We start from the raw sequence: 14,096 nt of genomic DNA, 5'->3' as shown, positions 1-14,096 counted from the left end.
GGCCTCTTCAGGCCTTGGACCCTTCTCACGCCAGCCCGCTCTCATTGGGTGCAGAGCATTAAAATCGGGGCTATAGGGACTTACTCCATTATAATAAAAGAACACTAATACACCATGACCTGTGTAGAAATGCTGATTCACAGACTGCAGTGATTCTCACCACCACCTCCTCAGAGCAACTCGGGATGGGATAAAAGCTACTGCGTAACTACTCATAAACAACTACTGTCTGCTATTTGTGCTCTATCTGATGCTATTATATGGGTACACTGATACTACAAGTACCAGTTTGAACTAGCCCTTGCTCAGAACACTGTGGGTGTAAGTTACACTGCCAACCTTCTTGTCAGTGAAAAAGAGTTCTGTGCAGGTGTGACAACAGCTTCTTAAAAAAAATTATAATGAAGTTTAAAATGATCACCTGTGAACTTTTGTGCTGCATCATTTTTCCCCATTTCGCTCAATAAAGCGTTTTTAGGTGGGATAAGAACATAAGAACATAAGAAATAGGAGCAGGAGTAGGCCATACGGCCCCTCGAGCCTCCTCCGTCATTTAATACGATCATGGCTGATCCGATCATGGACTCAGGTCCACTTCCCTGCTCGCTCCCCATAACCCCTTATCGATTAAGAAACTGTCTATCTCTGTCTTAAATTTAGTCATTGACCCAGCTTCCACAGCTCTCTGAGGCAGCAAATTCCACAGATTTACAACTCTCAGAAGAAATTCCTCCTCATCTCAGTTTTAAATGGGCGACCTTTAGTGGCAATTAGTGGCAATTTCTGGGCAGTTCTTTCTAGAAACTCGGCTGACATTACCCAAAATAATTTCACTGCAGTTAGTACAGCTTCAATCTGGACAGGATTGAAGCTCAGAGGTAAAAGGGCAGTACGCTCAATGGTAGTCCCCAGATTTCACTATTATTGAAGAAGAGCATTTAAAAATCAAAACATTACTTTACTAAAAAAAGATGCTTGGACTAAATCTTTACGGAAAAATAACTTTTAACAATCTTTGTAAATAAATAGTTTATTTCTATATTTGGCATTTATGTGTACAAAGGATACAGTATGTTACACTTATATCAAAAATGAAAAAAATACTGATGTTACATAAGTAACAAATGTAAAAAGTACTCAATCTTACTTTCCCTGAAAGTAAGAAACATGAACAAGACCATTTTTTAAAACTTCATAAGAAAATATCATCAGTAACAAACAGAGCTGTCTTTTTTAAAGTTACTAAAATGGTATAAAAGTAAGAATCCTGGAAATAGGACATAGAAAAGATTTTAAAGTTTGCACCAGAATTTCAAAGGTTAGCTCTATGCCAAACTAGGCCAGATAGTGTTTTTTTAGTTTTCCCTCATATTGGCCCCGTATCAAACAATGAAGAGTAGTACTGTACTGTTTTTCAAGCAAGTGATGACAATACTTTCTAATGATATAGTAACAGAATGAATCTTTCTCCAATGTTAGACTGAACGGTTCGCATAGTTCCATTGGGTGCTGATACATTTACTTATGGCAGAATAAGTTGCACCCTTGTTGAAAAAACAGACTAGCCTATAGCGGAGGGGGAGGGAGAGGGAAATCTACACCAGGGCAGTTCTGAAGCACTCTCCCAATATTGGCACAACTGTTTAAAGTGCTGGCCAACTTGTGTGCTGCTTTAGTGCCAGTGGCTGAATAAGAAACACACTGTGCTCAAATAGATCAAACACATATGTTTTCAGTTCTGAAAAGAAAAGTCAGGAAAAATATTCCGCAACTGCGGAACACAAACATCACTGTGATCCTTATTTGCTTTTATGCAATAGTTCTTCATGTGCTGCAAGCACAGTGGAACCCTGAAAGACAATGTTCATTTAAGAACAAAATTCTTCATAAGCAGAAAATTATGGACTGCAGCATCTGGCAATAGTTGACGAGAGCAGGACATGATTTTGAGAGGGTTCCATTTCTCAGCTTCTCACTGACAGTGAATTGCAGCTATTAATGTATTAAATTTAACAGTCTATATAAATTATATCTATACATATTCTTCTGCTTCTGCGTCATTAGAAGTAGCTGCACTTTGTGCAACATTGTTTAATGCTTCTTCTTTTGCTTGTGTTGTTCCATTTTCTGGAAGTGATGCGAGATCTTTGAAAACATCCACATAATTCCCAAAACCAGGGCCCCAATTTAATAGACTATCCCAGTTAAAAGCTCCTGTTACAGCTCCATGTGGTCCAAGCTTGGGTTGTGTCTTATAGTCGTCATGACTTGCCTGTAAGACTGCAGGGCTTCCTTCAGCTCTACGACCATGATATCTCCGTGGCTTCAGTTTGCCACCATAATTATCTTCATCATCTGCATCAGATTCGTTGACTTGAGACAATTTTGGCATTCGTGAGGTGTACACTGCAGGTTTGTCCCGGTCGTACTCAAACTCAGAGCAGGTGAAAGACTCATGTGAGTCACTGTCTGAAGATGATTCTGGGGCAGGCGTACCATCAGCTGGGTTTCTCATTCTAGAAAGAGGTCTTCTACAGTCATCATCTGATGATGATCGTCCATGATCTGCACTACAGATACTTGGATTTCTAGGGCGAGGGGTGTTGAGTCTTTCAACCTCCTCTATGGACAGTCCTACTGGAGGTGTAGTCTCCAGAGGGATCTGCTCAACAGGCTGTTTTAGGCGGCTGCCTGGCCTTGAGCCATGACTGTGACCTGTCATGGTCTGGGGACTTTTACTTCTCCTTCCAAGTCGTGAAGCATAATTAAAGATTCCAGGCTGGCAAACATCTGAATGTATATCAATAGGGCTCCCTTCCCTCCTTGCAAGGTGCAAATCTCTTGCTGGGCTGTTTCGGTAGAAAGTTCCTGGCTTTGAGAATGGGGCCGGACTATGTCGAGACAGTGGATTCGGATTCTGGCATGTGTTGTGACTAAGTGGAGTTGTTCTCAATCCTTGACTGTAGGAAGGCTGATAGCTTAAGCTGCTTGCTCCTAGTGGGAGAGGAGACTGTCGGGCAAAACCCAGTGGACTGTGTCTTTGGATGGAAAATTTAGGGGTGTGACTGCGAAAATGCTTATAGTGCTGTATAATGTCTGCATCTGAAGGAGCAATGCTGCTGGCATTTTCTATGTCATAATGCTCAAGTTCTGCTTCAGGTCCTATACAAGGTTGTCCGCTTGGCAATGTATCTGCTGTGTGTGGGATGTCTGTCTCATCGAAGATCAAGTAGGGATTTTCCCTTTCAATTATATCAGGCTTTGGAACTCCCTCAGGTTGCTTCCTCACGGTCAGATCCTCATCATATGGAGGAAGGTTATCTGGATCGTCAAATCCTTCATTCTCACTCCCTTTTTTCTTCTTTTCTTTCTTCTTCTTTGTCTTCTCGTCTTTTTGTACTTTTGCCTTTCTGCCTCTGCACTGGTTAAACACGATCAGACTAAGAACAATCAGAGCAAGGAATGTGGCACAGCTGCCGACAATTGCAGGGACAGCCCAGAGTGGCAAAGGAAGCTCCTCTGTTTGCTGCTTTGGACTGCAGGTGTATCCTTTATCCACTCCAGCTTTGCAAATCGTTCCTTGGGGACACTGAACACTGACACACACCGCCACAGTCTCACATGTTTTACCAGTGTAGAGTTCTGAACAAGTGCAGGAAAATCCAGATTTTGGAAGAGGCTCGCAGCTGCCTCCATGCTGACAAGGACTGGAAGCACATTCTCCAGGTGGGACACAATCATATGCATACCACTGGTTCACACACATTAGTCCACCCGAACATGGCTTACTTGCACACACATTAGGACCTCTACATCCTATCTTAACAGAAGAGTCGCTTTTCGATATTGTAACATCCCTGTGCCGTCCAGTGAAGGGCAGTGTTTCACCATTGTAAGTTACATAAGAGATACACCCATCAAAATCTGGAAGACAATAAAACATATCAGTCACAAATCCTTTCCAGTCAAGTTTGTACTAAAAATATTTAAATCCTTTTTCTGTTTGCTAATGAATATTGCCAGTTTTAGACTTCTTGTGCTGGTGACCATGAGCTTTACAGTAGCTGATCAACATGGCTTTCTCATACGAAAAAATATCCAATATAAACCGAGGATCCATGATAGGGAGAGATCCTTCACTGACGATAATCTAGTGAGGGTCACTGGATATGCACCACTAAGCTTCAAATTTGTGAGTTACTTAGTTTCCTTTTTTTGCTGGTAATCCTCTTGGCTGATTTGAAACCAACAAAAAATGCTTAAATGGATGACAGTGATCATGACCCCCAACTGGCCTGAGAGCTTGGGACTGATTCTGTCTCAATACCCATACCTTAATTTTAACAGCCATCACTCCTACCGGAAATAGGCGGGTGCTTAGTTAAAATATTCAAACAAAAGTCAACTGACATTTTCAGGACCCCGAACACTAATTGCATATCAATCAGCGTTGCCACCGCTACTTCTTCAATGGGATTTTCCCTTTCAATTATATCAGGCTTTGACTCTCTGTCAGGCTGCTTCCTCATGGCTGATGGCTTAAGCTGCTTGCTCCTAGTGGGAGGGGATGTGCCTAAGAACCCATGAGCGGTATAGGTCGGAATGCATCCATTACATATTTTTTAAAGGGATTTATTTACACGTCTGATTACCATAGATTCAAAACATTTACACATAAGTTAATGCTGAAACTAACGCATTAATATTCTATTCAGCTCCCAGAGGTCGACTCCAGTGGCTACACTATAGTCCCAAAGAGAAAAGAACCATTAAAAAAAATTAAATACCTGGCATGTTATACCATATAAGCATATGCAATAAGACACAAGATTGTTGTATTTTAAAATGAAACAAAAACAGCTGTTGGAAATATGCCAATATACAGTAACTGCTATGGAAACCATTAATACTTTAAAGTTTTAGTGAATCAAGTATTTCATTTATTTATAACAGAACAATTTGTATGTCGACAAGAAAGATCAAAGCATACTTTACTGGGAGAAAGACAACAGGAGGGATCACTCACTGAATAAAAAAGGTTCCCTTAAAACAATTACACTTTGGCACTCGGCAAACCTCTGGTCTGAACACTGACTTTGACAACTTAACTGTCTTCGCAATTTCCCTGCCTGTTTCTCCCCTTCACTTTCCATTTCATTCCCTTCCATTTTGGAGCCATTTTCACTACCTTTTTGTCTTTCTGGTGTTTTTCACTGCTCCATTGAGATGATCTGTGTAAATTATTCATCTGTTTTTCACCTCTTTCCCTTATGACCTCCTATGACTAACATGCAAACTATATCATTTGTGTGTAGTTAGTCCCAGGAGGAACAAAGGTAAAATGGCTCTTGATATATACATAATTGGCACTGGTTTTTAGGACTGAACCCTTGGGGGATACTTTGCGAATGAAAGCTAGTGCACATGCTAATTTTATGCTATAGTGTAATCATTTTGTTAGCACTAATAAAATAAACTTACATCCACACTCTTAAAATTGTTCTGGGAATAAACAGATCAACAGATTCACCTGGTGTTCATTTTTCAGGATTGCTAAGTAGCAATTAATGAGAACTGTGCAAATACTGTCAGGATTTACTTACTTCTCACATGGGGCTGACCTGCAATACTGGTGCAGCATAGTCGAGACAATGGTGTACACCTGTGCATAACAATGTAAGGTTGGTTCACTTCAATATTTTAATGATGCTCCCAGTGCATCCTCATAATGTGCCGGGAGAGCGCTGGGATTGCAGGGACAGAATTGTCAGTAAACATGTAAACTACTGCTGGTGCATACTGAATATGCCAACACTATCCATTTCCACTGTCTCCCTGGGCAGTCTGTTCCATATGAGCTGAAAGTAGAGTTTTTGTGCTGGGAGAAATGGAGGGAAAAACGGGGGTAATTTTGACTTTGTATGATAATGTAAAACGGGTGGTAGCAAATCAGCGGCCCGATTTACATATCTCCCGATTTTTATTTCCATTTACAGCAATGCACAAAGTCAAAATTACCCTCATCTTATGTTATTCAATTATGAAATAACTATAGTGAAGGTGGAAGCTGATTCCCGTTGACCATACCTCAACATGGAATCAGGTTGTCTGAGAATTCAGGTAGATAAGCCGTGATGCAGAAGTTTGCTGCTATCAAAATTATTGGGTCCTTCGAAGGATATTGAGTATTTTATGTGAGCCTGAATTTTGCTTCATTTGGGGAGACGGGTGGAGACCCTAATCAAGAAGCATGCCAGCAAAAACTTCCTCTGGCCCTGCTGAGGGCAGACAGCTTTGGCCACTGAATCCTCATTCTGCACATGAATGATGGTGGGCAGGACGGGTTTTGTGCAGGACCACACTTCCCTCATGTATCGTTCAGCGGCTGAAAGGAGTACCTCAGGGAAAGAGGTTGTGGAACTGCTTGTGGAAAGCTCCATTGTCGCAGGCCATAACAGATCTGGAGTAGCCAATATGGGTATTCTTCAAGTTTACCACACAGATTTTTATTTTATGTTTCAGATTTAGAAGAGTCTTTTGCAATTTTAAATTTTTTTTTTTACAATTTTCCTTAATTTTATTAATGTTTTAAGTTTTTTGAAAGTTCTTCAATATGTTAAAAGTATATGTAAAAATTTGTTTCTATTATTTTAAAGTTGATTTTTACTTTAATCTTGTGGATTGTGCCTTAAGAACCAATGGGATCTTTGTTAGACCTCCCCTTGTTCCTCTGCTTTGAGGTGGAAGAAGAAGGTGGTTCAGGAGGCTGACCAAAGGGTGCCAGGCTTCACAATCTCTGACTCCTGCCATTACCCACGCCTCCCTATCTGCAGATGCACAAAGAGCTACTTCACTGTAACTCTTCAGCAACGAGAAGGCTGCGCTTCACTCATGAAACAATTATTGAGTTGTGCCAGCTGCCAAACAGATGTGGATACAGCTCATAAACGAGACCTTGAGCTGATTAAGATTTGAACCCACTGCCAAATGAGTCTTGCCATCACGGTTCCCTTTTGGCAACACAATCTATTCAGTTGCTTGCTGATACTGAGCTATACTCCATGACTTCCAAAAGTTGCAATCGGAGATTCTTTTGCAATTTCTTTGCACTATCTATCTTGCTACAAATCATTCTGCACACATCTCACTGGCAAAAAGAAATCTGACAAGCTTCTTAATGTTTATGGCCATCCTGGCTCCAGTTGGTGGCTGCACTTGTGTGGTCTTTCTATCTTTGCCTTCTACTACTCCTGCTGTGGCAGGAGATTCTGAGGTGGATAACTAATGTATAGCAGCAGGAAGGAATTGAGGTACTATTATTTCTCTCTGGTTGTGGTCCATTTCCCATTTGATGGCACTCTGTGTCCAATCACATGGAATGCAACCTAGGTTTAGAAGGCATTCTTAATGGGGATGACCACTTGCTATTAAATATCTATCATATGAGCTTTCCAATAATTTCCTACATGTTCAGCTGTAAGTAATGGAATACTTACAGCAGAGTGAGGGGTGTGAAGGATATTAACTGGGAAACATGTTTACTACAGTGCACTGCCTCCAGTTACCCTCCTTGCCCTGGAAAGTTCAGTGAACCTCTAGCATTGAATGGATGTGCAGGGTATGCTGGAAGTAGAACTCACAGCCGAGATCATCATCTTCCCTGGGCCGAGGTCATCTCCTTCCCTGGGCCCAGATCATGCCTTCATGATACTCTTTCCCTTGGGTCCTAATAATTGGGTCATCCTTTGTTTGAGTACAAACAGTGACACGTCAATTGAAAAATTTTTACATTGTGGGCTTGGTTCTCTGAAGAAGCCCCAGCCTCAGACATTGCTTTGCAATGTTACATAAACAAAATGGTCCCATTTCAATTGCAGTATTTTGATCCTTCCCTAGTCCCCAAGGTGCACTGTCTATAGAGGGTTCAACTAGCATCTGAAGCTTACCACGAATATGCATGGAAGGAAACTGGCCTGATTCTAGGTAGTATAACACCAGCAGGTTGAAGAGCAGTAAATCCACTGATGAGAAAAGTCAAGCCTACAGACTCCAGCTTCTACCAGTCAGACATTGGAATGGTTTCAATTGTTGGCTAACATTATATAATGCAAGAAGTTAGATGCATACATTACTTTCTAAATGACTGAACCATCAAGGAAGCTTTGTTGTAAAAGTTCAGGTTGTATATGGTTTAAAAATATTAACAAATGTGCTAAAATTGAACAAGATGTGATTTCAATGACCAATAGATGTCAACAGTAAACAGACGATAAGGGCCCTGCTATTATATTAAATCAAGGTCAACCAGTATAATTTATGGTTCTTTTCTGGTTTTCAGTTCTCTGCTTTGCACTGCCTCAACCAAGTGAGGGCTTTAAGAGGGGCTCCATGTGAGTCATCTCCCATATTACATCCATCAGAGTCTTGGTCAAGGGCTACTGAAAAGAACTACAAGGATTGCAAATTGACTTATTTTGTTTTGAAACAGTTTACATATTGTACAAGACTTTCAGTATATAATTGCCTTACTTCATGTGTGTAATTATCTTTGTAAATATATCTAAACTATTAATTTATCCTGAACATAAGGGTTGACAGTGTGGTATTTATTGCTTTTTGGAGTAGGCAGGAGAATGCATTGGATATTCCATGTAATCTCTAGTGCAATATACCTTATAGTTAATAGGTAATTGTTGGCCCCATGGCATACAATCCCACTCATGAGGTGCAGGTTTCAATTTGTAGAAGAAAATAACTTCTAATAATATAATGCCTTCTATGTCCTCAGGAAATTACATGTGCTTTATGGCTAACAAAGTACTTTTAAAGTGTAGTCACTATTGTTTTATAGGCAAAAATTAATTTACACACATCAATGTCCGACAAATAACCAGTTAATCTGTTTTTGGATGTTGTGATTGCGGGATAAATATTGGCCAGGGCATCGTAAACGTGGCCTAGATTTTTATTGGTGATGGAGCTCCCACTAGAAATGTGCTGGAGTGGGACTTCAGCCTGCCATTGTGTCCTTGCTCGGACGCTGGTCGATCTACTGGGGTCAGGCTAATCTCAATATTGGTGGCAGGCTTCTAGCAGTATTTGTGGAAAGGGAGAGGAAAATAGTTGTGGCTCCTGCTGGAGAGCAGTGTTGTTGGCTTATCGTTGAATTTATTTCCAATCTCCAACATTACCCAGTGTACTGGATAATAACTGACTGCACTAAGCAAGGTGACCCTTTTATTTTGGAAACTCACTTCCTTAGCAGTTCTGAGTGCGAGAAACACAACAGGAATCCTGACATCCAGTGCTGCTAAGGCATTAATCATGGGACGTATTCATTTTCTCATATAATTTGCATATGCCTGCCCATCATATTCATTGGACAGCACTTCTGGAAAAATATACCAGAGGTAGTAGCGGATGCTGGTGAGTCAGTGGAGCTGTACCCTGCCATAATTCCTGCTCCAATTCAGCCATGTACTGTCAGCATCAAGCACTCATAGGTCTAGTATAACACAACTAACTGCTATTCCAATGGTCCTCCAGGCCATCCTCCCTGCCATCACCCTTCAGCTCATACAAAACTCTGCTTCCCATGTCCAATCCTGCAAAAAGTCTTGCTCACGCATCATTCCTATCATCACTAACCATTGGCTTCCAGTCCTTCAATGCCTTAAGTTAAAAATTCTCATCTTCATATTTAAATTTTTTTATTGTCTCACCCCTCCCAATTTATGCCCGAACTTGGTGGCCTTACTGCCGCTGAGTTTTTTGGGCGGTCTCCCAACGGTAGCAGATTCCTCTAGGTCTCCCGCCGGCGGGAAGGGAGTACCGCTGGGAACCGCCCGCTGGCGAGCAAGTCGTGTAAGTGTCGCCCCCGCCCGCTGAGCTGCCATATTGGTGCGGGCGAAAGTTGGCAACAGCAGGGGGAAGGACCACTGCGTGAAGGCAGGCCGAACCCCAACGGTAAGTAAGACCACCTGCAAAAAAAGGTTAGTGAATTTAGAGAAAACATTTTTTCTAGCGATTTTGCGTATAGAGTCCCCTGAAGGTATTCCAGTGTTTTTTTTATTTTTTTATGAAAATTTTTATTTTTAAGTGTTTCCCCCCTCCCTGGGCCCGACTCAATCCTCGGCGGCACTTTGGCGAGATTGGGAACTCCTGCCCAGATTGATGGCATGTCATTATTTTGCCGCCGGGTGGTACTGCCATATATTTTAGAGGAATCTTCCTGGCAAAGTACCACCCGGTCTCTCGGCGGTCCTTTGGGCGGCACTTGGCTTTCACCAAGTTCAGCCCCTGTCACCTTAGTCAGAATCCCACCACGATCAACCCCAACACCAGCAGTATCAGGCATACAAGTAGCACCAACAACAACATTCTCCGCAATCACCTAATGCTGCACAGGACAGAGGGCATTAGCACCCGACCATATTGCTGCCCAGGAGGCCAGGGATGGCCTCACCAGGGCCAGATTAACTTCACTTGCTGCTGTACACACAGGCTGCGACATGATGCACCAGGTTGGCACCACCCCACACCAACACCATAAAACATCCCTACAACACCCAAGCCATTCCTTTCACACTCATCACTGTTCTGTCTCACCATTCACTGCAACTCACTAAGTAACTTCCAAAGGTGCACACAAATCTGTCCAAGAATGCAAAATGTTGAAAATAAAGGTTTCAATGTTTGACAACACATTAACAGAAACTTTACATTAACATTGGCTAAAAGACCAAAATGCCTACCATTGTGTTTTGTTAGTTGGCATGATTGCACTAGGATGAGGGTGTGAGGAGTGGCAATGAGATGGGGATGTGATAATGTAGATGGAGAGGGATGGAGGTGCAAGGTAAGTTGGTATGAGTAAGGATGTACAGGAGTAGGGTAGGGAAGGCAGAATGATGGGGATCTGATGAGAGGCATCGCAAGATGAGGTTGAGTGTGGCTTTGTACTAACATTTCGTGATCTACTGAGATCATTGAAGCATTTGTGGCACTGCACCGAGGTCCTCCTGACCACATCCCTGCTTGTGCCCTCCTCTGCAATGTGCAACCAGTCTGTGTTGATCTCCTGGGGAAGTCTCTTCTGCCCAAGGGAAGGGACGAGGACCTCCCTGCGTGTTGTGACTTCCTGCATAAGCATATGGAGGAAGTCATGAGGGAGCCTCGGTGCAGCCGTGCACCTTTGTGCAGTGCTTGTCAGTGTTTTCAGCACCTCAGTTGTAGAACACTGACAGAAAAAAGATCAAAATAAATTTGGACATGGTCCCTTTAAGGAAACCGGCTGATGACGTGCCATGAATGACGTCACCAGACCCACTACCTCTAATTAGCTGAGAAACGCGCTGGGTGGGCTTAACAAACCCAATCAAAGGAAATTCATTCTATACAAAGGGATGGAGCCAGCAGTGGGGTCAGGACCCATCACCGACGTCGTCCGCCACGGACCCGCCCAGGTTAGTAAAATCCTGGCCCCTGTTCCCATTATTCCCCACTCTCTAACCCTGCTTCATCTGAAATCTACACTTGGTCTTGTGTACAACACCATGGGAGATTGACTTTCATTGTACTGTTTACAACACTGCATTTTTTAAACTTATCACCATAATTTTTGAGAACTTGAGAAATCATGAAATACGAAAAGGCCATTATCAAGCCTGCTCTTTCTACAGATCATGTGCAAACTATCCTCCCATGACCCAGCTCTTAATCTCTTGAGGGAAAGTTCTGCTTGAAGAGTCCTTGATTCTCTTAAGTATCTAAGCTGAATTCTATAATATCTATCCATCCATGTGTCTCCACCATTCATTCTCAGGCCCTAAATCTTTGGTGTATGAAAATGAGTTCATAATAATGTCAGAGTATTTTCTATGCATTGATAATAAATGCTTCATGCTCAACCAGAAGACTTGTGGGTAGATAATATCTCAGGTACATAATTACCCACCTGGATCAGTACTTTGGTAATTCAGCCCTGGAGGTGTGCCCCCAAGGGATACAGTGAGGACGTTTAATCCTCCAAAATCCTGTGTGTTATGATGGATTTCTCTAGTATAGATGCTGTCAATTGAAAAGGTGGTAATGGATCCATTTTTCTCAATCACGATAGTATGCCATTGGCCATCAGATACAGAAACTTCGGGAATATTCCTTTCTACTTTTCCACCAACACCAGCATCAGAGGTGTAATGTACCTTCCCATTTTTCACCTACAGGAAAAGAAAAAAAGCACGTAACTGTTAGTACATTATACTTAAACCAACCATATCAGAGGCTGACTCAACGTAAAAGTTGCTGAGTGCAATGATCATTTTGGTGTACTCTTGCTCAATAGGATGTCAGGTTCATTAGCTAATTCTACATTGAGATCCTTGCTCTCATTGCAAACCCTTTTAAATCATTCTCCTGTACTATAATAAATATCCAGTATTAGAACCATATGTATTATACAACTATAATTTGAATTACAGTTAAATTCTTTAAAAGCTAATAAATGCTTTGACCATTTGGAATTATGCCACTTTCAATTTTAAAAAAAACTGAATGTCTATTAAGTCAAGCTACTTTGTCAAATATGCAGAAATTTTCATATGATTTGCGACATGTAGTTTTTAAGTAGTGTTGGGTCAGATCACTCTATAGAAAAACAAATACGCCAAATTTCATCATTTACTTTTGCCTGACACAGAGTGATGGTATGCAACCTCCCTGAATGTTCTGATATCAGGTTCCCTTTGTACAGTCTATTGCACACCAGCCTGTCTTCATTAATAATCATCTCACTGAGTGGATGGCCGTATCATTTACATATATCTGAAGGCCCGTTTGACTCCTTGGGTTACTCCAAGTCTACATGCAGTACTTTGCATACAATGTGAACTTTGTCATTGAAAAATGAAACCTACTTATTCGGAAAGGTTTCTGGACAAAACAGCTGTAACACTTTTGTTCTTTTTATACAAAGAATTTCAAACAAGTCTATTTTTCATTACACAAATTTGTATTATTATTTTACTTTGTTTTGCTTTATATGAACAACATTACAGAACATCCTATGAAAGGTGACTGGTTCCAGTATTAGTAACTGGAGTTCTGCACTATATGCGTGATACTATAGGGTGGATGCTTCAATAATAAACTAATGAGATGTGTGAGATGTTCAAAAACTGCTAAAATCAAGAAGATATTCTGAAAATGACGACTGAACATAAGTACATTTGGAAGAGACTTGTAAAGTGTAAAAAATGTAAAATATTGAAAATACACAATCCTTCATTAGGATTTCACAAAAGTATTCATCTGTCTTTTCTCTTTTCAGTTGCTGATTGATCTGTACATTTCTAGCATTTCCTGGTTTTATTCAGATTTCTAACATTCACCTGTCTTTCGTGAATTACCCTGAATGAAGGAGTCTATTATAAATCACATTGCGTATTTGATATTTCAACTGCTAAACATTGTGGATTTAAAAAAAAATGCACCATGCACAATTTTTGAAGGGCTATTTGTTTTTTTGTTGATGGCTTTTAGCTATGATATAGATGTTATAAACAAAATGCACTGTTCTCCCATTCCTGATGAACCCTTTGTACAAAGTCTTGGCTTATGGAGCTGGACTGGGGACTCTATCATGTACCCTGTAACTAGCTGGCAAGAGTTAAGATGAAGGATGTTTTTGGCACAAGGCCCAGCACTAGTTAAACCTCCCAGCAGTGTGACCAATACTTTATGAAGAAAGGACATGGGTGATGGGAACAATGATTAAAACCATAGCAGTGCATGCAGTCTAATCAAATCATCTAAAACTAGCTTTAATCTTACCTTCACAGTAGTATAATTGCTGTTTTCCTGGACATGAATTAAAATGCCATTTTTGCTTCTTGTTCTGAACTTTATGTCCAGGCTGCTTGCACTCACAGGATCAGGAGGCTGCCCTTTCAAACTCTGCTTTAGTAAATAGTCTCGCTTCTGATTCTGATTAATCGTATAGTCCAGGCGTCCCCTACCATCCAATGACAATGCAGTGTTCACGTTGACCACTAGAAGAACCACATTTTTGAACGGAATGAAGATCAATTTGAAACATT

General features: G+C 41.1%; 1 protein-coding gene across 1 annotated transcript in view; it reads right to left on the bottom strand.

Annotated features, from left to right (window-relative positions):
- Nucleotides 1-1,022: 1,022 nt before the first annotated feature.
- Nucleotides 1,023-14,096, bottom strand: part of fat4 (FAT atypical cadherin 4) — a 416,915-nt gene continuing 403,841 nt past the window's right edge. Inside the window, exons 16-18 of the mRNA XM_070871826.1 lie at nt 13,831-14,048; nt 11,957-12,218; nt 1,023-3,924 (exon numbers count right to left, since the gene is read on the bottom strand). Of these exons, the coding sequence (XP_070727927.1) occupies nt 2,033-3,924; nt 11,957-12,218; nt 13,831-14,048 (2,372 nt within the window). The 3' untranslated portion in view covers nt 1,023-2,032. The remainder of the gene's footprint in view (nt 3,925-11,956; nt 12,219-13,830; nt 14,049-14,096) is intronic.

Source organism: Pristiophorus japonicus, chromosome 2 (assembly GCF_044704955.1).
Source record: "Pristiophorus japonicus isolate sPriJap1 chromosome 2, sPriJap1.hap1, whole genome shotgun sequence".
In the NCBI taxonomy this organism is placed as follows: domain Eukaryota; kingdom Metazoa; phylum Chordata; class Chondrichthyes; family Pristiophoridae; genus Pristiophorus; species Pristiophorus japonicus.
This window is presented reverse-complemented; position numbering and strand designations above follow the sequence as displayed.